General features: G+C 53.9%; 1 protein-coding gene across 1 annotated transcript; it reads right to left on the reverse strand.

Moving 5' to 3' along the window:
• Window positions 1-620: 620 nt before the first annotated feature.
• Window positions 621-17,887, reverse strand: STRA6 (signaling receptor and transporter of retinol STRA6). Its single transcript, XM_075099847.1, has 18 exons — window positions 17,578-17,887; window positions 12,820-12,970; window positions 10,260-10,338; window positions 9,681-9,766; window positions 9,386-9,525; window positions 9,051-9,217; window positions 8,764-8,889; window positions 7,875-7,942; window positions 7,655-7,731; window positions 6,863-6,924; window positions 6,408-6,588; window positions 5,444-5,519; window positions 5,240-5,373; window positions 3,910-4,027; window positions 3,629-3,730; window positions 2,638-2,801; window positions 1,964-2,101; window positions 621-1,651 (listed from the first exon to the last, which is right to left on the reverse strand). Exons 2-18 carry the CDS (start codon window positions 12,942-12,944, stop codon window positions 1,473-1,475), a joined length of 2,022 nt encoding a protein of 673 aa, XP_074955948.1. The 5' UTR covers window positions 12,945-12,970; window positions 17,578-17,887; the 3' UTR covers window positions 621-1,472.
• Between the last annotated feature and the right edge of the window lie 882 nt (window positions 17,888-18,769).

Here is an 18,769-nt window from a genome sequence, read left to right on the forward strand (position 1 = left end):
AGGAGATTGCTGAGGCGAGGAGCCCAAACCGCATTAACCCCATTGAGCAGAGGGGATGGCACAGCTGCCCTGTTCCATGCAGAGTGGGCTGCAAAGTCTCAAAGGCACCTGCTTTAGCAAGGCTGAGGTGCTTGAGATGGTGTTGAGATGGAAGAGCAAGAAGCCACCGATACAACTTACCAAGGACCCTGTTTGCTGCCTGCAATAGCGGACTGACACCAGGCATCCTTCTAGCCACAGAAAGCAGAATTTTCAAGGGACACATCATGGGAAGAGGTGATCCAGCAACACCTTGGACACCTACCTTTGATGCTTGAGCCACAAAATGTCCTATTTCAGTTCCCGTCTTCCCTGGGAGCTGTGGTTTAGGGGCCAAATCTTTTGATGGGAAAGCAGGCTGCTTTCAGCTTGCAAAACCATTAAAGTTTCCCTAAGGTGGGGAGAGGGAATCGCAGATCTGGTCCCATCACCCCCACGTCAAGCAGATCTACCACAAAACTTCTGCAGACCAAGGTCAGTCCCAGCCATCACCCTGAGACATGGCTATGACAGTCTTTATGTCCCTCCTGCCAGGTCGGGCTTATCTGGGAATGGCTAAGAGACCAAGCACACCCTGAGTATAGGAATAAGGTATGTGATTTATTAACCTTCTCCAACAAGGCACGTCCAAGCAAGGTGTAAAACTGCTTTCTATGGATTCAAGCTCAGCTTGCTTAGAGAGTCACTGGCCCTGGGGAACCACTGGCTTTAAACAAAACAGGGTGGCAGCAAGAGGCATCAATGGGACAAGAGTTAAGGGGAACGGAAAACAGATGGCTCTGCAAACTCACGACCCAGAGGAGAACAGACAGGGATTTCAGCCTTCACAATATTGGGGGCAGGGGGAAGAGTCCTGGGACTAGGTACAGCACCTGAAAAGAGACAGGATCAGACCTGAAAGGGAGAAGCTGCGGATGGGGTTAGCAATGAGGACCTTCTCTGCAGGTAGACCACGCTGAGCTGCAGGTAGCTCCTCGTGCTCAGCCTGGCTGAGGATCCCTCTGCACACACAAACACACACCTTCTCCTTCTTTCCTTACTGCCCTGGTGCTGGAGACTTGTTCCTGCCTTGCTAAGTGTTAGAAAGGCCACCGTTGAGAACTGGTGGGCTCATTGCAGCAGTGACTCATAAGAATATGTTTCTGAGATGTCTGAAGGGTTTAGCTTGGCTCATCAACCCCTCTCCATCTAGGTCAGGCTTGGAGATGACCCATTTGCCTTGGCTGTGTCTTTACCTCTGGACCTTGGTAGTGGCTCAGCATGGACCTAGAGCTAAAAATCAGCCCACATCACCACTGGAGAGGGACTGAAGGCTGAAGAGGGGCAAGAGGTGCCCAAAACGCCTGCCAGCACAGGAGGAGACTCAACGGGAAACTGGGACAGGATGGGAGTGTAGGTTGGAGGCAGAGAGAGATGGAGGGCTTCTGTGGAGGTCAGGGCTTGGGGGAGATGAGCTGGGTGCCATTTGCTGTGGGGTCAGAGAGGGCTGTTTTCCGGCAAGCTGTCAGTGAGGGATTGTTGAGGAGCGTGTAGGCCAGCCACCACCGGGCTCGGCTCTGCTTGAACCTGGCTCTGCTTGGCAGTGCATTCTTGGGCTGCATCAGCTGGATGCCTGAAAGGAGATGGGAAGAACAATTTCAGCGCCAGCTCCCCCTTGCTGGGGCTGCCCAGATGCCATCTGCACCCTGAGGTGAAAGCAGACGAGACCCATCCTGCCCTTGCACAGCAGAGGAACGGGGGCAGCACCTGGTACAGAGATGGTCTCACACCAAAGAAAGGAGGTGGTGTAAAAGTAGAGGGAGCAGCAGAACCACAACCCTCAAAGGTCCCTTTACCCCAGGGCACCAACAGCATCTCTAGAGGAGCAGCAAACTTGCATGGCTATGGCCCTGCATCCCCCTGGTTGGTGGTGGGAAGGTCTCACCTTCTTCCACGTTGCTGGCCCAGAGCCCTGGTGACCCCTCCGGCCTGGCTAGCTGGAGAAGCAGCAAGCAAAAGGCTTTCATCACTGGGTGGGACTGGCTGACCTCGATTTTCAGATAGTGGCAGTAAGTGTGGTAGCCTGGGGGAACACAGCCCATAGTAAACACCTCTGGTGGAGCTGAACTTCACAGTTCCCCCCTTCCTCCTGCCCTGGAGCAAAAAAGGGGGGTTGTTTGCCAGAGCCCGTCTCTGCCCTGCCAGAGCTGCTCTGCTTTCAGTGCTGGGGATGAACTCTTCCCCCAGAATCCCAGCAGGACAAGCAGAGGAAGGGCTGAGATCACCTCCCCGCTGCCTTTAGTGCAGGAGCCATGAGGGTCTGCTGCCCATGGGAACAGGGTCTGGCCACTGGTGAAGCCCAGGGGTCCCCAGCAGGGCATCACCTGTCCTTGGGGATGGATGGAAAAGCAGGACTAAGTGGGCATCAGGAGGAGCCACTTGCTCCTTTTGTCCCACCTGCCTGTTTCTGAACACAAGGCATGAGGACCTGAAGCCATGCTTGGTCCCAGCAGCTCCAGGTGATGCAGGAGCCCCTGGCCATGCCCCCAGGAGCCTGATGGTGGGAGAAGGGCCCCCATGCTCACAGAGGTGCTGCAGAGGGACCCTCCAGTGTCCTACCAGGGTCAAAGGTCTCCACGCCACGGTTCAGTAGGCTGATGTCCAGCTGGCAGAAATGTACAGCGTTATAAAGGCCAGAAATGACCATCCTCCACACCCCGGCCAGGACACCCACCAGGACATTGATGGGAAAGAGCAGGTAGGTGACTATGTAGAGAGCTCGCCTGTGTGTGGATAAGGAGGAGTAAGGAACACAAACACCACAGGATGGGAAGCACAGCCCTTCCCTTCCAGAGAAACCTCCTGCCAAAATAAGGCTCCCACCCTTCTCTCCCTCCCCAGCAGACGCGATCCCTGTTTGAGGTGTCTCCATCCCATGGAGAGAAGCAAACACCCTTCGGGGCTCTTGGAGAAGAAACAGTCTGGTGCACTATCAGGACTCCAAAACTTGGCATCCAGCATGCATTGGCTCTCCATTTCTCCTTGAAGACTTAGAATCCAGACAAATCACAAGTATGGTGGTGTGGGATGGAGGACACCGTCTCCCATGGTGGCCAGAAGACCATACAGCAGCCTCCCTGCAATGCTGGGCAAGTGATGGAGGTGATGGAAGTGCCTTGGATGGACAGAGCAGAACACCTAGATCCATCTGTCACCCTGGTCTTCAGCATAAGGAGACAGCTTAGGCAGTGACACCATGTGTGAGTGAGGGACCACATCTGCTGGCAGCATCTGAACCAGCTGATCCTGAGGGATCTGGGCTTCCTCTGAGGCTTGCAAATGGGGGTGGTGGAGCAAGGCACAGACCTCACCAGCTCCACCACACTGAAATCAAGGCTGTAAATGGGCCATAGCCCTCTAAAACATCTAAAGAAACCTGTCTGGGAGCATAGAGCCACTTAAACACCCCAAACTCACAGGATTTCCACCTTGAGCTCATAGGACAAAGGATGTCACAAAATCAGGGGCACATGTAAACCCAACACAGTCCCAGGGTCCTGGACCACAGGAGGGGCACCTCTGCCCCAGAGGCCCCCCCACATCCCCATACCTGTTGGTGAGCTCCTTCTGGAGGGGATGCTGCTCCAGGAATTGGTATTGAGCTGCCAAATTTTGCACAATGACAGCAACAACCAGGGTCAGCCAGAAGGGCCTAGGTGGGATGGAAGAGGCAGGTTGGACACCAGGAGGGTCCCAAGCATGAGATGCTATCCCAGGTAGCAGAAACCTCCATGAAAGTTGGAAGAGCCGAAGATAGAGCTTCCCCTTGACAAAGTACCCCAAAACACACCACGACCATGGTATGCCTCCCCAAGGGCTGTGAGCACTCACCACATGTTCTGAATGATTTTGAAGAGGGGCGTGTTTGTGCCGGACTGGAGTGGGATAACAAAAAGGAAGGTAAACCCCACTGAACAGATGAAGAAAATCACTTGCTGGATAAGGAGACCTGGAAGGAAGACATGGGACAAGAAGCCATGGCAGGGGAGGATGGAGAAGCCGTTCTTGTTCTTGCTCTTATCCCCCAAACCCATGCTCGTTGCTATGTCTTTCATTCTAATCCCATAAAAAGCCTGCAAGATCCTTACCTGACTCCCCCACTCTGAACACAATGCTCTGTGCAGGATTTAATTACAAGTTCAGCCTTTCTTGTCGCTCCCCACATTATCCCCGCTGAGAAGAGCCATCACTCAGGGCTGCAACTATGATGCCTCATCATAAAAATCAACCCGAGCTCTGATTTCTAATCATAAATCACACTGGGATCAGCAGCGGCCGTGGTTCCTTTTGCTTGAGCTTGTGCTTCTCCTCTGTTGTTTTGCTTTAATGACTTGAAACCCAAGATTTTTAAGGAGGAGGTAGATTCACAGCAGCATGACGAGATGCAGCCCACTCTGCTGGGGGATGCACCAAGCACTGGGTGGCCAAAGGAAAGCTGATCCTTTCTAGCAAAGGGGTGCAAGGACTGGTGCTCCCCAGCTCCTACCTCCACACTGATCTCTGCAATCTACTTGCAAAATAGGTCCCCTTTCCCGAGGGTTGGTCACCAACAGACCTGGTGGTACCCCCCTGGCTTTCCATCACTCCCCTGGACCCTCAGCTTGACTCTGTTGTGCAGGCTCAGGGTGCCAATATGGTTGGGTGTTGCACGTGTCACCGCAGACACTGCCCAGAGCCACCTCCCATGGGAGAAAGAGGCCTTAAAATGTCTCCAAACCATGTTGGGTTGAGGATTTCTACCCACTTTTATGTCTTCCACCCATCTATGGGGTGGCCTGTTGTCCCAGCCAGGGAGATCCGGCCGTGCCAGGAAAGATGTGCAGCAAGCGGCACCTGGGATGTGAAGACCAGGACCAGAGGAGACAGACAGTCCTTTGCATGAGATGCTGTGACAGCTTTTCAAATCAAAATATTTGGGTTTGAGCCAAAACGAGTCATCGCACCCCCACCCCTGATTTTCTTCCCTACCATTTGGTGTTCAGCATGGTTCTCCCTGCAGAAGGACAGATTGTGTTTGGGGAAAGAGGAACAAAAGCCTCACAGCCATCCCTTTGCAAAGTGGGACAAGAAAGGGGGAAGAGATGCTTGAACCGGGGGATAGGCTGCGAAAAATGGGGGTCCATCACCCATCTGCCCTCTTCTGCCCCACAACCCCCTTTACCCAGGCAGGCAAAAGCGGTCTGGAAGCTGGCAAAGCTCATCCAGCAGACAATGGCTTGTCGAGATGGGCGGAGGATATGAGCTTTGTAGAAAACATCCAGCATGGCTCCTTGGTACAGCGCCTTCAGGTTGTTCCTAGGGAGAGAGACCAGCTGCATCCCAGCTTGGCAACAAGGCGAAGGCCAGAGGAGTAAGGACACCATACCTGTGCATCACCAGCGTCCTCAGGAGCATGGCGCAGGTCAGCAGGCAGCACAGCACCAGCGAGCAGATGTAGCAGACTGCAGAGGAGCAGGGAGAGGCAGCTGGGTCAGGGCTGCAGCCAGCCCCAGCAACAGGATTTCATTGTAAAATGTATCTCAGGAACATTGTGAGGGGCTGAGTTATGGGCCTGCATGGATGTACCCCCCAGCAGGGCACTGTGCCTCAGTTTCCCCCCCTACCCACTTTGTGATACAGGGAAACCCACCTCCATTTCCCAGGCAGGCATGAGCTGGTGAGCCACTGAAAGGGAAGGGGAAAGCCAAGCAGTCAGGGGAAATATAAGCAGTTAGGCTAGTTCAGCACTGGAAAAATCATTGAGCGAGCAAGCCATGATGAGCAGGCAGTGAGATGGAGACAGCCTAGGAAGAATGTCTCAGAAAAGGGGATGTTGTGGGGGGAGAGCAAGAGGAGGGAAGGAGGGATAGAGATGTCAGGAAAACAAAGAGGATGAGAGGAGCTTAGTGACTCCGGAAAAGCCATAAAACAGGCTCCTCTTGGCTGGTGGTACCCCAAGGTAGTGCTGTGGAGGGAGGGGGGCACCCCAGCCTTCCGTGCACCACCCCATCCAGAGCTTTCAATTATCTGGGGGCTGGGGGCCATCTGCTCGATTCCAGCACATATCAAAGCCCACAGCCGAAGGGCAGCATCTGCAGCGAGGTGTTGCCGGCTCTCCCTGCCTTGCCGTCTTGGCACGCGGTGGCCGCTTGGAGATGCCTGGCACAGCACCACGATCACACAGTCGCCTTTCATGTCTGCATGGCTGTGACAGCTGGTTTTAAGTCCCCCTGGAAGCTGCCCCATCACCAGCTGGTTTCCTGGACCATCCTCTGGGTTAGAAATCTCTTTGATAAGTTATGAAATCCTCCAAAATCACCTATGGATGCAAGAGCTGGCTGGGAACCCACCTTCTAGTGACCATAGGTAGTACTTGACAGTGTTGAGCTCCTTCTCCATGTCACCTGGGACGGCTGGGCTCTCTGAGGGCACCAAGCCAAACTGGACCAACAACACCACAATGTCCTTCGTCATCCCCGCTCGCACAATCTGGATGGTAGGAACAACGGCTACCAGAAGCAGCAGGGCAACCTGCAAGGGAGCAGTGTCATGTGAGCCCTGGGTCATGGCATCCCACTGTTGAGCCATTGCCTTAGCTTAAAGATTTAAGGCTGGCTGAACTCTGGAAGCACATGGCCGGTTGCTGTGGCTGAGCCAAGGGATAGTAATACCTTGAGGCATGCTAATACCATCCCTGGAGCCAAAATTGTGGCACAGCAATGACCTCTGGGCACCTCTGCCTCAGGAGGACACAGCCAAGAAGGCAGAGAGGGGGCTGTGCTTGGCATTTAACCATCAGCATCACCTGGTAGACAGCGATCATGGCCATGGTTATGGACAGGACGAGCTTCAATGGGATCCGGAAACCTGTAAGGCAGAATCAGAGGGGTATATTGGAGAAGAACTGGGACATGGGATCATGGGGGAAGAGTGGAGCAGGCTGCAGGTCCACCCAACCCAGCAGTCAAAGCAAACACCCAGGATAGAGCACTGGAACAGGGTGGTCAAATATTAATTGGGATTTCCCCAGGGAAATCCTGTGACGATGTATAGGTGGGAGCTGTTTCTCTGTACTTTGGCTAGATGGATTTCCTTCCTGCTGATCCTCCTTTACCACAAGCCCACAAAACCTCATGCACCCACAACACCGAGTCCCAGCAGCTGGGTGCCTGCTGCGTGGGGAGCTGTGTCCCTTGGGGTGCTACCTCCCAGGACAGCCCCCCTTCTTGCACGGGCAGAAAAGGTGAGGAGTAGTTCTGGGGCTGTTAGGGTTTTTATCCACTTATCGTAGGTTCTATTCCCTTATCGTAGCCTTATCAAGCATCAGGCTGCAATATTAGCACAATTCATGCCTGAACCTCACTGCCTCAGCCCACCCATGCCCCTGTGGTGGGGGGGTCCACCTCCCCATCCCAAACCGCAACAGTTTGTGCAAAGCCGAGGTGTCGCACGTGCGGCGGGCGGCAGCTGCCGTGGCACAGATGCTTTGGGGAAGGAGCCAAGAAAGGCATTTGCTCTCCGTGGGGAGGGGGAGGCAGTGTGTTTGCCGAGCTGCTACTGCAGCCAAGAGCACAGCCTGTGCCTGCCCACAGCCTACCTTCTTCAGGAGCATAGATGTAGGAGCATAAAAATGTCTGGACCCTTGATAGGAGGTTGTCTTCTGTCTTTGTGGAGCTGGAAGGGGAAGGAAAGGGTAAAAAGCACATCCCCTGGGAGCAGTGACCCTCTCTGCCTCCGTTGCAGGCAGTGGGCAGCCAGGCAGGGCTGGCACAGGTGCTCACTGATCAGGCAGAGCTATGGGAAGGTGCCTTCCTTACCTCCCCTTCCGAGGGCGTTTGGACAGGACAGCCTTTAGGTACTTCTTGTAATAACCTCTCCCTGTAACCTTAAGGAAAGCAGCAATAAGTTGCCTGATTTGAGCACAGGGTCATGCTTGGGCACTCAGGGCAGGGAGAGGTGAATTTGCCTTTTGAGGGGCCAGAGCATCTGGATGCCACTCAGCAGCCATCTCCTTGCTCTGTTACCCCCATCCACCCACCCATCGCTAGCATGATGCCCCACAGCACCCTCTGTATGGGATGTGGGTGATGGGCTCCCAGCCCTTGTTTGGATAACAAACATGTTGGAGAGATGCTGACAGCAAATCTTCCAGCACTAAAAAGGTAGAAATGAATCTACCTTGTTCCCATCAACAACACAGCCCAAAACCAGGCACACTTGTAGGGCAGCTGAAAACCCTTATCCCCATCAGCCAGCTCCTGGGGTCACTTCAGTCCACACTTGGGCTGATGGCTTTTTTTTTTGAAGTAGGTTTTAACTCCTCTCTTCCCAACAAAGCCTGATATTTCCCAAAAGACTGGGGATTATCCAGCCTGCCAGGAAAACAAGGCGACCCCAGTCCCAGCCTGAATGGGATGCATTGATGCCTTAAGCCTCTTGTACTAAGGAGTTTACTCCAAAGATGGATTTTTCACTCCCTCTTCAAATCCAGTGAGATAAACAGAGCCACGACCTGTGCCATCAGAGGGATAGAAGGGAGGCAGCTCCCAGTGCCAGAGCAACGTGGGGAACACATGCCCTGGGAACACCCCAGTTGTCCTGGTCCCCCAGACAGACAGATAGGCTGCAGGGGAGGAGAATATCTGAAACCATCAAGGGGTTGTCCTATGCTACCACCCCCTGAGTTACCCCACGGATCTTCATTACCTCCTTATCCAAGGGCTCCTCCTGCGCAGTGAAGCTCCTGATGAGCAGGGCTGGATACCAAAGGCTTAAGAGCACAAGGCAGAGGATGATGGGGATGTAAGAGAGCATGGAGTAGTATCTGTATATCTGGGGAGAAGCAGAGCTGTCACGCAGGAGATCACCCCAGCCTGGGCATCTGGTCCTGGGCAGGTGACGCAGTGGCATGTCGAGGAGGTGGTGAGAAAGCCACCTCCAACCCGGGGCCACACCAGCCTCCTCACTCCTACCCCAGGCAGTGCGACACATACCTTTGGTGACTGGGGACAATCCACCTTCTGCCAGATGTGGACCACACAGTGGCACCAGGAGAGCAGGCAGCCTACAAGGTAGCTGACCCTGTGCCGGACAGTGGCACAGGCTATTAGGGGGTAGTAGAAGGCAGGGTAGTAGAGCAAAGCCAGGATCTTCCAGTACTCTAGATGGGATGGTGGGAAGAGAGGAGGGAGAGCAAAACAGGCAAGAGAAGGCAATGCTCTCAGTATGGACCAGGGTGAACAGGCTGCTCAGGGTGCTACCCAAAGCCGCACAGCTCCTGGGTGGGGAGAAGTGTGGTGCCCACAGGCTAGGAGGGTGCTTGCCTTACCCCGGGTGCCCTGGGAGGGGTGGGTGATGAGTGGCAGAGGGTCCCTGTCCAAGACCAGCACGCACAGGGAGGAGAACAGGATGCCAAACACCGCAGCCACCAGCCCTTGGTTGCCTTCCTCCTCCAGAAAGTTGGCTGGGCTGAAAGCCAAGGAAGGGATGAGCCTGACACCAGATCGTGGGCACCATCATCTGCCCCAGAGTTGGTTTATCCCATGCTGTGCCTCAGCATCCCTCCACCTGCTTGGATGCAGGGTGACAGGAACCGTGGGGGCTGGGGTGCAGGGACAGGATACCTGAGCAGTCCTGGCACGCTGTTCCAGCAGCTCCGGTGGAGGTGCCTGCGTTTCACCAGCAAGGACAAGCCCACGAGCACAGTCAGCTGCCAGAAACCCAATCAAGGGAGCAATAAATACACAGGGAGGAGTGTGGGGAGGTGTGGAGGTGGGAGAAGTCTTGGTGGGGGGCTTGGACATGCTGCTATGTGATGAGGCCTCCACAGAGACACTGCCTCCATCCAACACCCTAAATCCAGCCATGGCTGAAGCAGGGACAGGTACTTCTCAACCTGCTCTAATGAGTTACAGGTTCTAAATGCCTCAGAGGGACCATGCTGGGAAAAATGAAAAATAAATCAAAACCTTCCATTGACTATAGGCATGAAACAAAGTCTGGAATGTGCCGCTTCCTTGTAAGAGCATTCCAGCTCAAACCTCTCTCCAGCTCAAACTTCACTCCAGCTCAAACCTCGCTCCAACTCAAGCTGAAGAGCCCAGACCTGCTATTTGGGAGTAGAGGGGCATGACCTGAGCTGGGTACAGCAAATACGATGTCTGGGCAGATAACCCACCCTGCAGGACTTGGCAAGTACTTACGGAGACAGGTGCCATGCAGATGTGATACAGTCTGGGAGAAATGGTGGGGATGCAGTCTGGGATCATGCTGAGAAACCCACTAGAAAGAGAGGGAAAAAAATTTGTGTGTGGTTATATTTAGTCCTAAAAGGGCAAAGCAAAGATGCTGGGGTAATGTCCATGTACACGGTGGCACCAGAGATTTTGGTCTGATGCTGGAAAGGGGCAAACCTCTGAAGAGCTGGGTTACACAACCGTCAATAATCAGGGATGAAGTCACCCTCATGAGATGATTTTATGATCAAGTGAGAGAGATAACACCCAGGAATGGCCCTGAGCTGATTGTCACAGGGGCTGGGCGACCTCCCTGCATGGACAGGGATGCCAAGGCTGAACATGAGATCAGAAAAGAAGGATGAAGCCCCCCCTTTACCTCTTTTACACCTGTATCTGTTCTGGCTTTGTCTTTTTAAGAGATGCAGCCTGCAAAGTAGCAGTTCTCCTTGCTGCCTAAGGCATTGCACTTATTAAATGCCAGCTGGGAGGCTGAAGACCCCTTGTAGGGTGTTTTGACACCTTTTCCATGGGAGAGGGACCAGCCCCAGAGCTGAGAGGACAGCTGAGACGATGGCTGTCCGGGGTAGGTGAGCGCAGGATGGTGTCCCAGAGCCACATTCCCCAGGCAGCCAAGGCCGGCCGAGCAGGCGTGCCAGGATTTTCTTTATTTATTCATTCTCTGGCGTCCATTACATCCTTTAATCTCTGCTTTGCCGCAGCCCTCCTCCTCTCTCCAAGGCCAGACGTGATCATGCCCAGCCACCTTCACCCAATACGGGGCAGCAAATCCCTGTGCCAGGGAGCTGAACACACTGAGCTCTGTAAGTCGCAACAGGGGGAACTTCCTGAGCCCCATAACTCACAGGGGGGAACCCCACACAAGCCCTCATGCCCTCCCAAACCCCACAGCGCTGGTGGGGTGGGCAGAGACAGGAGACCAGCTGCAGAGCTCCCATGAGCAAGTCTGCAGGGAAGGGTCCAACAGTGAAATTAGGATTTCTCGGGCCTCATATGCCCAAGGCTGTTACCAACCTGCCAGAAAAAGCTTTGTAGGACCAGCTGCCATTAACAAAGCTCTGATTTCTGCCTTTTTTTCTCTGCCAACCTGGCCTTGGATCGACCAGAAAATTCCTGCTGTCCAAAAATATCAAGGGTCTGGAAATCCAGGGAACCTGCCTGGAAGATTGAGAGCACAGGGATACCAAAACTCTTTTGGTATCAGCAGGGCTTCAAGCATCTAAATCCAGTGCATCCAGGGGCCATCAGATGGGCAAACCCCCCAGTGCTGCCTCCATCCCTTCACTGACCATGGCTTGCTGCAAAGGAGGACACCCAGAAAATACCCCAAAAATGTCTAGCAGAGGTGTGGGTCATGCAGGTAGGGTTTTGCCTGGGGAAACCGGAGCTGAGTAAGGAGATTTCAAAGGCAATTTCACAATGCAAAGATTAAGAATGAGGAGGAACCCTCTGGGCTGGTCACTGCTGGGGTCTCCTCCTGCTTGCCCTCAGGATTATGCATCAGTCAACCCAGTGATGTAAAACCCACCCACAGAGGACTAAGTCAACAGAGGGACAATAGATGCTGACAGATTAGCCTTGGAATATCCAGCTTTGAGCCTTGTGGGACACCTTGGATAAATTTCCCTGATGCTCCATACCTCAGTTTCCCCTCCCTATAGCACTTCTCTTGTCCTTGGGAAGGGCACTCAGCTAGGGGGACATGAAGTGCTGGGTCCTTGCTGCAAGGGTGGGCCCTGGGGTCCTGTTCTCACACAGCACAGTGCTGCTTTTGGGACTACACTTAGTTAAAGAGCAGATCATCATGGATGGAGAGGGAATAAGCTTTACAAGACCCACTGGTACACTAGTTTTGGGGGGGAAAGGAAGATATCTACACAAATCCAGGGATATTCAGCCCTATTTTGCAGGTAAAAAACCTGTTCAGGGTTGCTGTACCATGCAGGGACCCAGCCGAGCATCCCAACCCTGCCTCCCTGCCAGTAGATCAGGGTGTGCTGCCAAGACTCTTCACCCCTAGAAAAAACCTGTACAGATGCTTGCAGAGAGCCGGGGTGGGATTAAGGTAGGAGACAGACTTGCAAGGCTGCATTGTGAGGATGTCTTCAAACCCAGAAATATGGATCCAGAGCAGCCCTCTCTAGGCCAGCAAAGACTCTGGGGGCTTCAGAGGGGTCACGGCAGCAGGTTAACACCATGCACTTGACTTTGCATTTTGGGAAAGGCTAAGCAAAAGGGATCATAACTAGCAGAGGTGCCTGCTGCAGGATTTACCCCAGCTCTTGCCAGAAACACCCTAAAGAAATGAAGCATTTTTAGGGGGCCAAAACAAGCCTTTTTAATCACCTCCCACTCACCTGGGAATAAATCCTGGCTCTACTGCTCAGGGGAAATTGCTCTACAGAAAGGGAATAAAGCAGCCAGGCAGGAGGCTGGCAGCAGCCCAGGGTGACCCCAGCAGGGGCAGGGGGACATGTAGCACCCGCCAGCAGGGCTGGACACTTACTTATCCTGTGGCACGGCCGGCTCCATGGTTTCATAGATGTACCAGTCAGAAACAAGGTCATCAGTGCCAGCAAAGCTGTTGTCCAGCAGAGCATCAGGCATCCCACCAGAGCGATTGGCTGCCATGGCTGTCTCCTTCCTCCCTCCGTGGGCTGGAGAGAGATGACGAGAGGTAGTTGAAGACAGAAAGCAACGAGGCTTTCCCAAGGTGGGTCCTCCTGGGCTCTTTGAAATGTAGGGATGGAGGCGCTGAGCCAAAAGGCTTTATCTTCTCAGGTCACTTTTGCAGCTGGGGTGAGGGCACCATGAGCTTTCAAAATCCAGCTGTTCCTCCAAGGATCCAGCTTTTATCTGGACTCAGAGGGAGGGAGACGGGATGACCACCCCCACCGCAACACTGGAGCACCTAATCATCGCCCAGCCACTCCTGGCTGGCCACAGGATGCTGATAGACTTGGAGCCTTTGTTTGGGTTGTTTAACAGCTTTTATGCCCATGACTCAAAAACCAGTGCAAGGGTCAAATTTTGGGCTCAGTGGCACAGGCTGGCTGGCAATGCAGGGAGGAGATCTCACCACAGCTGTGGAGCCCTCCTCAAAGTCCCTCTGTGCCACCAGATGCCCCACACAGCATCCAGCCTCCCCCAGCCCTGGGAGGAAACCTCAGCCTCTCTCCCTCTGTAGCAATAAAAAGAAAGAATGATTTGTTACAGTGCCAGACCCAACAAGCTCTCATTTCTCCTTCTTCCCCTTATTTTTTGATGTCTTTGGCACAGACAGCCCCACACCCTCCACTGCTGTCCCACAGCTACATCACTCAAGCTGCAACATGCCTCATTGCTACTGGAAAGACAGCACCCAAAGATGTCCCCAAATGCCAGGCAGAAATGCTCAGTGCAGCCTCCAAGCCCCAGGAACAAGCCCAGAACATGGGGACACCTCTTCCCACAGTTTGGGGACATTACCAAACCTCCCAAGGCTGCTCAGTGGCTCCAAGGGGATGTGTAGGAGACAGACAACTGAGCCAGCAGCTTTGCTCCAGGCAGCTGTTTGTACAGCTGGTATTCAGCAGGGACTGTGATGGATATAGCATGCCAGCTTCAAAGAGATTCCCCAAATCAAGGCTGTGGCCCTCCAGGCAGCCCTGTCTCTGGACGGAGAAGTGGCACTCGCCACGATGGCCATGTTGTCCCACAGCCTGATGCTCCACTGGATATCATGTCACCAGCCAGGTTTTGGGTCCCCTCCAGGGACCCCCTCTAGGTCAGGACATGACACCTGGGACCTTCACCTCCCTTCCCAGAGGGCCAAATCTCAGCTAGAAAGCAGGTCCACCCCCACCCTGGCATTTAATCCATGTCAGGGTGCACAAGTGCCGCCTCCAGCAGAGGAAGGACAGACCCTGCCAGCCCCAGGCGAACATCCAGCTCAGTCAGACCACAGACCCCATCCGCAACCCACCCAGCGCATGTCCCTGCCTCAAGGCATCGACTCTCCAGCCATCCCTTGGTTTTGCCTGTGCAGGGAAGTGGCTCTGACCTCACCTCCCAGGAATGTAGCACTCTGTAAAGAGGTTGAAGGAGCCTGTAAAGTTCATGGCAGTGCACACACGCATCTGGAAGCCCCTTTCCACTCCTGTGGGATCACTGAAGGGTGGCAGGACAGTGGCATCTGCCTTTGAAAGTTGGGAACAGGGTTTAGGCAAGTAAAAGAAGCCATGCCAGACCTGGCATGGGCAGCATCCCTCCTGGGATGCTGTTTCCCCTATTAAGCAGTGTTCAGATGAAGGACCATCTCTAAAAGGTCACATGCCCCTCTCACCACCCCGTGGGGTCACTTGAAGAAGGGCAAGCAGCAGAAATCAAGATCTAGCTGCCCACCAGCCCAGCCAGGCAGCATTGCCCCATATGACCCACCTCCAAATGAGCCAGCAGATGCCACCTTGCCAATGCCCTGATTTTCTGCTACCCAGGAACACGGCAGCCACAGAGAAGCAGGAAGGAAAGGAGAGAAAGGCTCAGTGAGAGGCATGTACAGCCGTCAGGGAGCCCAGCCAGGCAAGCTACAGCCTGAATCCATACCAGGCAGCAACATCACAAGGTCAAGCTGACAAGCTCTCCAGGTAGTGTGTCACCTCCCCTTCCAGCACATGCTTGCTCAGAGTATCATGCACACCAAGACCATGGGGTTTTTTGCCTGTCTTGGCTGGGTATGGGACCAACATGGGTCCACACTGCCTCAGCAGCAGGTCATCTTCAAATCCTCCAGCCCAGCCCACCCATCTTCATAAGATGGATGCTGTCTCATTCCAGGGGAAGGACCTCTGTTGTGGTCCACAAAGCAGAGAGGCAACATCTTGGTCACTGTCCATGAATGGTCTGGAGAAATCAGGAGGTGCTTCAGAGACTCCAACCCATCTGCTGGACACCACCAGTCAAGCCAGAGCAGCACAAGGCCAGGTGAGTGATGGTGTGACACAGGGACATCCAAGCCTGGACTGCAATGGGTCTCTTATTGCCCCAGCCAACAGGGCTGGTGCTGTGCTGGAGGAGAGACCTCACTGGGGATGGACATTTCAGCTGGGGAGAAGAATGTGATGAGGTTCTTCAGGCTCACTGTGGCACAAGGAAGAGTTACAGACCCACCCCCACCCCCCTATTCCTGCCCAGGCTGCAAATCTCGGTGTCCTGGAGAAAGAAAGGCAGGTATGCCAAAACCTCAGTGGGACCAGCATCCCCAGCCAGGGCAAGGCCACTGCTCTCCTCCCTGCTCAGTGGGTGCTGGATCCTCTAGCTGGGGCCAAGCTAGGAGCTCACCGGCTTCACAGCCCCTCCATGCCCTGTGTTTCCCCGAAACCTGATCCCTTTGCTCCTCTGCATAACCTTTGCCGAAACAGCCTGGGCCTTTGATCACAGCAGCCTTGCCAGAGATTGATGGGTTCAATAAAGCTCCTTCATATTCTTCATTTCCCACTATCCATCACTCTCTGGGGAGCTTTTGCATCCTACCACTATGAATTAAACTGGGGGCGAGGAGAAGAGGGGAGCCGTAAGGGAATTACCCCCCCTTCCCTCCTCCCATCCAGCCTAATGGTGATGCCTTGTGTACAGCTTTTAATAAAAATGATAAAGATCTCATTTCACAATTGTTCAGGGAGCCCTTGGGCCGGGGGGGGTGGTGGGGCAAAGAGTTGTTTAAGTGAAATCTCCTCTAATTCAATTGCCATTCAGGAGCCGTGCTGGTGCTTGCTGGCCTGGTCCCTGCCAAGCTAGGTAAGACAGGGGTGGCTTTGGAGAATATCAGCAAAGAGACGAGCTGGTGACCCAGCTCATGAGATGCTGATTCCCAAAAGTGGATTTAGTGGCTTCTGCCAATGCTCGGAGAGGCAAAGTCCGGTCTCACATCCGCACGAGCCAAGACAGCTGACCTCAGCCCCCAAAGTCCACCAAACTCAGTGTCCCAACCCCAAAAGGAGATGAGAAAGGTTGGTTTGCAGCCACTTGTTCTCAGCTGAGAAGGGCAAGGGGATAATTGGTCCCAGCCCTTCCCTCCACCATTGACTTCAGAGCCCTCCAAGCACCAAAGACACCCCAGCCAGCCCTTGCCCAATGCTTTTTGAAGACTTTGATCATCTTTCTGGAAAAGCAGAGCTCTTTCCAGTGTGAAGATCTCATGCTGTTCCCAAGTGCCTCAAACATAAGTGCCAAAGATCCCATGCACACCCCAGACCATCTAGCCAGAGGCTGGGACCTCTGGGAAGTCACTGCCCACTTTTTGCCCAGGACAGGCTCAGCCCCAGGGGACTGAGGACACCGAACTCATTGCACTGATGAGCTGATGTGGGAAGCCTGGTGGCTGGTGAACTTGCTGCACTCCAGCCCACAGCTCTCCCCATCTGCTTGGGAAAGCCCCTGCCTGTGGCAGGGAAAGGTCCAAAGGGAGTTTTTCTTCCCATCTTCCTCCCAGCTCAGACATGGTGAGGCCAGTTCTCATCCAACTCAACCCTCTTCTTCCCCAAGTCGCTCCCGCACCCCAACCTCCACCACCCTGGTGAAAGCCCAGGAGCCTTTCCAGCTCTTCACAAATCTTTTCCTCTGCGAAGCTGGAGCCTGCAGATAATAAATCCACCGGAGAGATCATAAGCACATCAGAAAGCCAAAGGAGAAGCCCCTTTTGCATTTTAAAGGAAAGGCAGCTTAAATATTTAAGCCAAGGGGGCTGTTTAAGGTTATTTTTAGGCTCCTGACCTCCCCCCGACTTAATTTCAAAGCAAAGGCAGCAGCACCTGCTGCACACAAAGCCCCTCCACAAGCCAGCAAAGGGGAAAAGTCAGGAGTTTACAGGATTGCACTGAAACCTGCTGACAAAGTCATACACCAGCATGGAAAGTGCTGCTGGGGGGGTTCAGGGCAGAGCACCCCATAATCTCAGCTCCTCTGATGATGGGTAGGAGTGAACATCTCCCAGGAAAAGCCCTCCCCAGGATTGCTTCCCAAGAGGGAGGTGAAATCCCTGCTTAAGGGCAGAGCTTGGATTTTTTGGGGTTGCTGCACCCTAAGAGCAGGATTTGCCCCACCATAAGCAAACAGGCTGCAGATTGAAGCTTGCTATTACAACCTGGAGCAACCAACTCCACGGGTTCATTCACTTCCCCATCGCAGCTTCCCCTGCGATGCCAAGTTTGCAAGAAGTGAGACAAAACGGGGGGGGGGGGGGGGGGGGAGGGGGCGCGAAACAGGAAAGACAACCAAAAAAAGTTACCTTCTTCCAACCAGCGACCTCCTTGCAAGGCACTCAGAGGCTTGGCTTGATGGGGGTCTCAGGAGAAGTGTGACCTTGCTAAGCAGGGTCTAAAGCATCCACTCACAGGAGCCCGGTGCGGATGCAGCCATGAAAGCTTAAAGGCAAAGTTCAGAGCACCGGCAAGCAAGCGGAGGCTCGCGGTGGCTCAGGGAACTTTATCCCCTCCATCGCCAGGAGGCCTTGGCTGGGGGCCACCCTGGGGTTTAGAAAATTAAAAACAACCAACCCCGTGCTCCGTTTTCCCTTTGATTAGGCAGAGCTTTTCGGGAGAGGAGGCAGCTCAACCCAGCCCCCTTCTCCCCCAGCTTTCTGCCAGCTCAGCTGGGTTTTAGCTGCTCCCTCTGTGCCCCCCTGCTTCCCTCCACCCCCCACCAAAATTTAGGTGAAAGCCCAGGGACCAAGATGCTGCTGTGTGTCCCCCCACGGGATGCAAACCCCTCTGCTTCCTTCTGGGGTGAATCAAAGGGCCATCTCCTTACTCATGTAAATCAATTGAGTCCAATCCTTTACCCAAATATTGAAGATTTATTTAGTTTTGCCCCCACCCAATGTGACTTGGGACGGGTGGGAAAAGGGAAGGAAAGCTTTGGTTTGGTGCAAGCTTGGGGACAAGTGTCCCTGGTTTGGGGACACCACCACCAGGGCATCATCCCCACAGCTCCTCAGAGATGGCGAGATCCTGCCCAGGGCTCACAGAACAAGTGCCATGGGTGCAGAGTGACAGTCCCACAGCAGTGAGAACCAGCCCAGAGGAGGTGAGAAAGGGATGCAAAACATCTTGGGGTGCAAACTGGGGGATGCTTTACCCCAGTGGGTGGAGGCAGCCAGGAGGAACAGGCAGCTTTGCCACACTGCCCTTATCCATCCACTCCTTGGCCAGCACATCCTTCCCACCAGTTATGTTTAGTCCAGGAGACAGCATACGTGACAGCAAGTGAAGCAACGGAAAATTAGTCAAGGTTGAAGATTTAGCTTAATTTTTAGCCAAAAACTTTGTGGCAATGCAGAACAAAATGACCTGCAGGCTTCTTTTGCCCTCCCTGGGGTTGTTTTTAAATCAGAAACGCTGCTGTCAGTTCTCGAAGGTGCTTCCTGGCAGAGCTGAGGGACTGGGAAAAGGCTGAAATTCAGAGTCACAGGGCTTTTCCTC

This window comes from Phalacrocorax aristotelis, chromosome 7, assembly GCF_949628215.1.
Source record: "Phalacrocorax aristotelis chromosome 7, bGulAri2.1, whole genome shotgun sequence".
Lineage (NCBI taxonomy): Eukaryota > Metazoa > Chordata > Aves > Suliformes > Phalacrocoracidae > Phalacrocorax > Phalacrocorax aristotelis.

What these genes read in the sequence shown, in the direction of transcription:
- STRA6 (XM_075099847.1), bottom strand. Translation starts at nt 12,944, where the DNA reads ATGGCAGCCAATCGCTCTGGTGGGATGCCTGATGCTCTGCTGGACAAC. An exon ending in CCATGATCGCTGTCTACCAG is followed by an intron (nt 6,589 to 6,862) that starts GTGATGCTGATG and finishes GCTCCCTTGCAG; the next exon opens with GTTGCCCTGCTGCTTCTGGT. An exon ending in CGTGGAGACCTTTGACCCTG is followed by an intron (nt 2,102 to 2,637) that starts GTAGGACACTGG and finishes GTGTTCCCCCAG; the next exon opens with GCTACCACACTTACTGCCAC.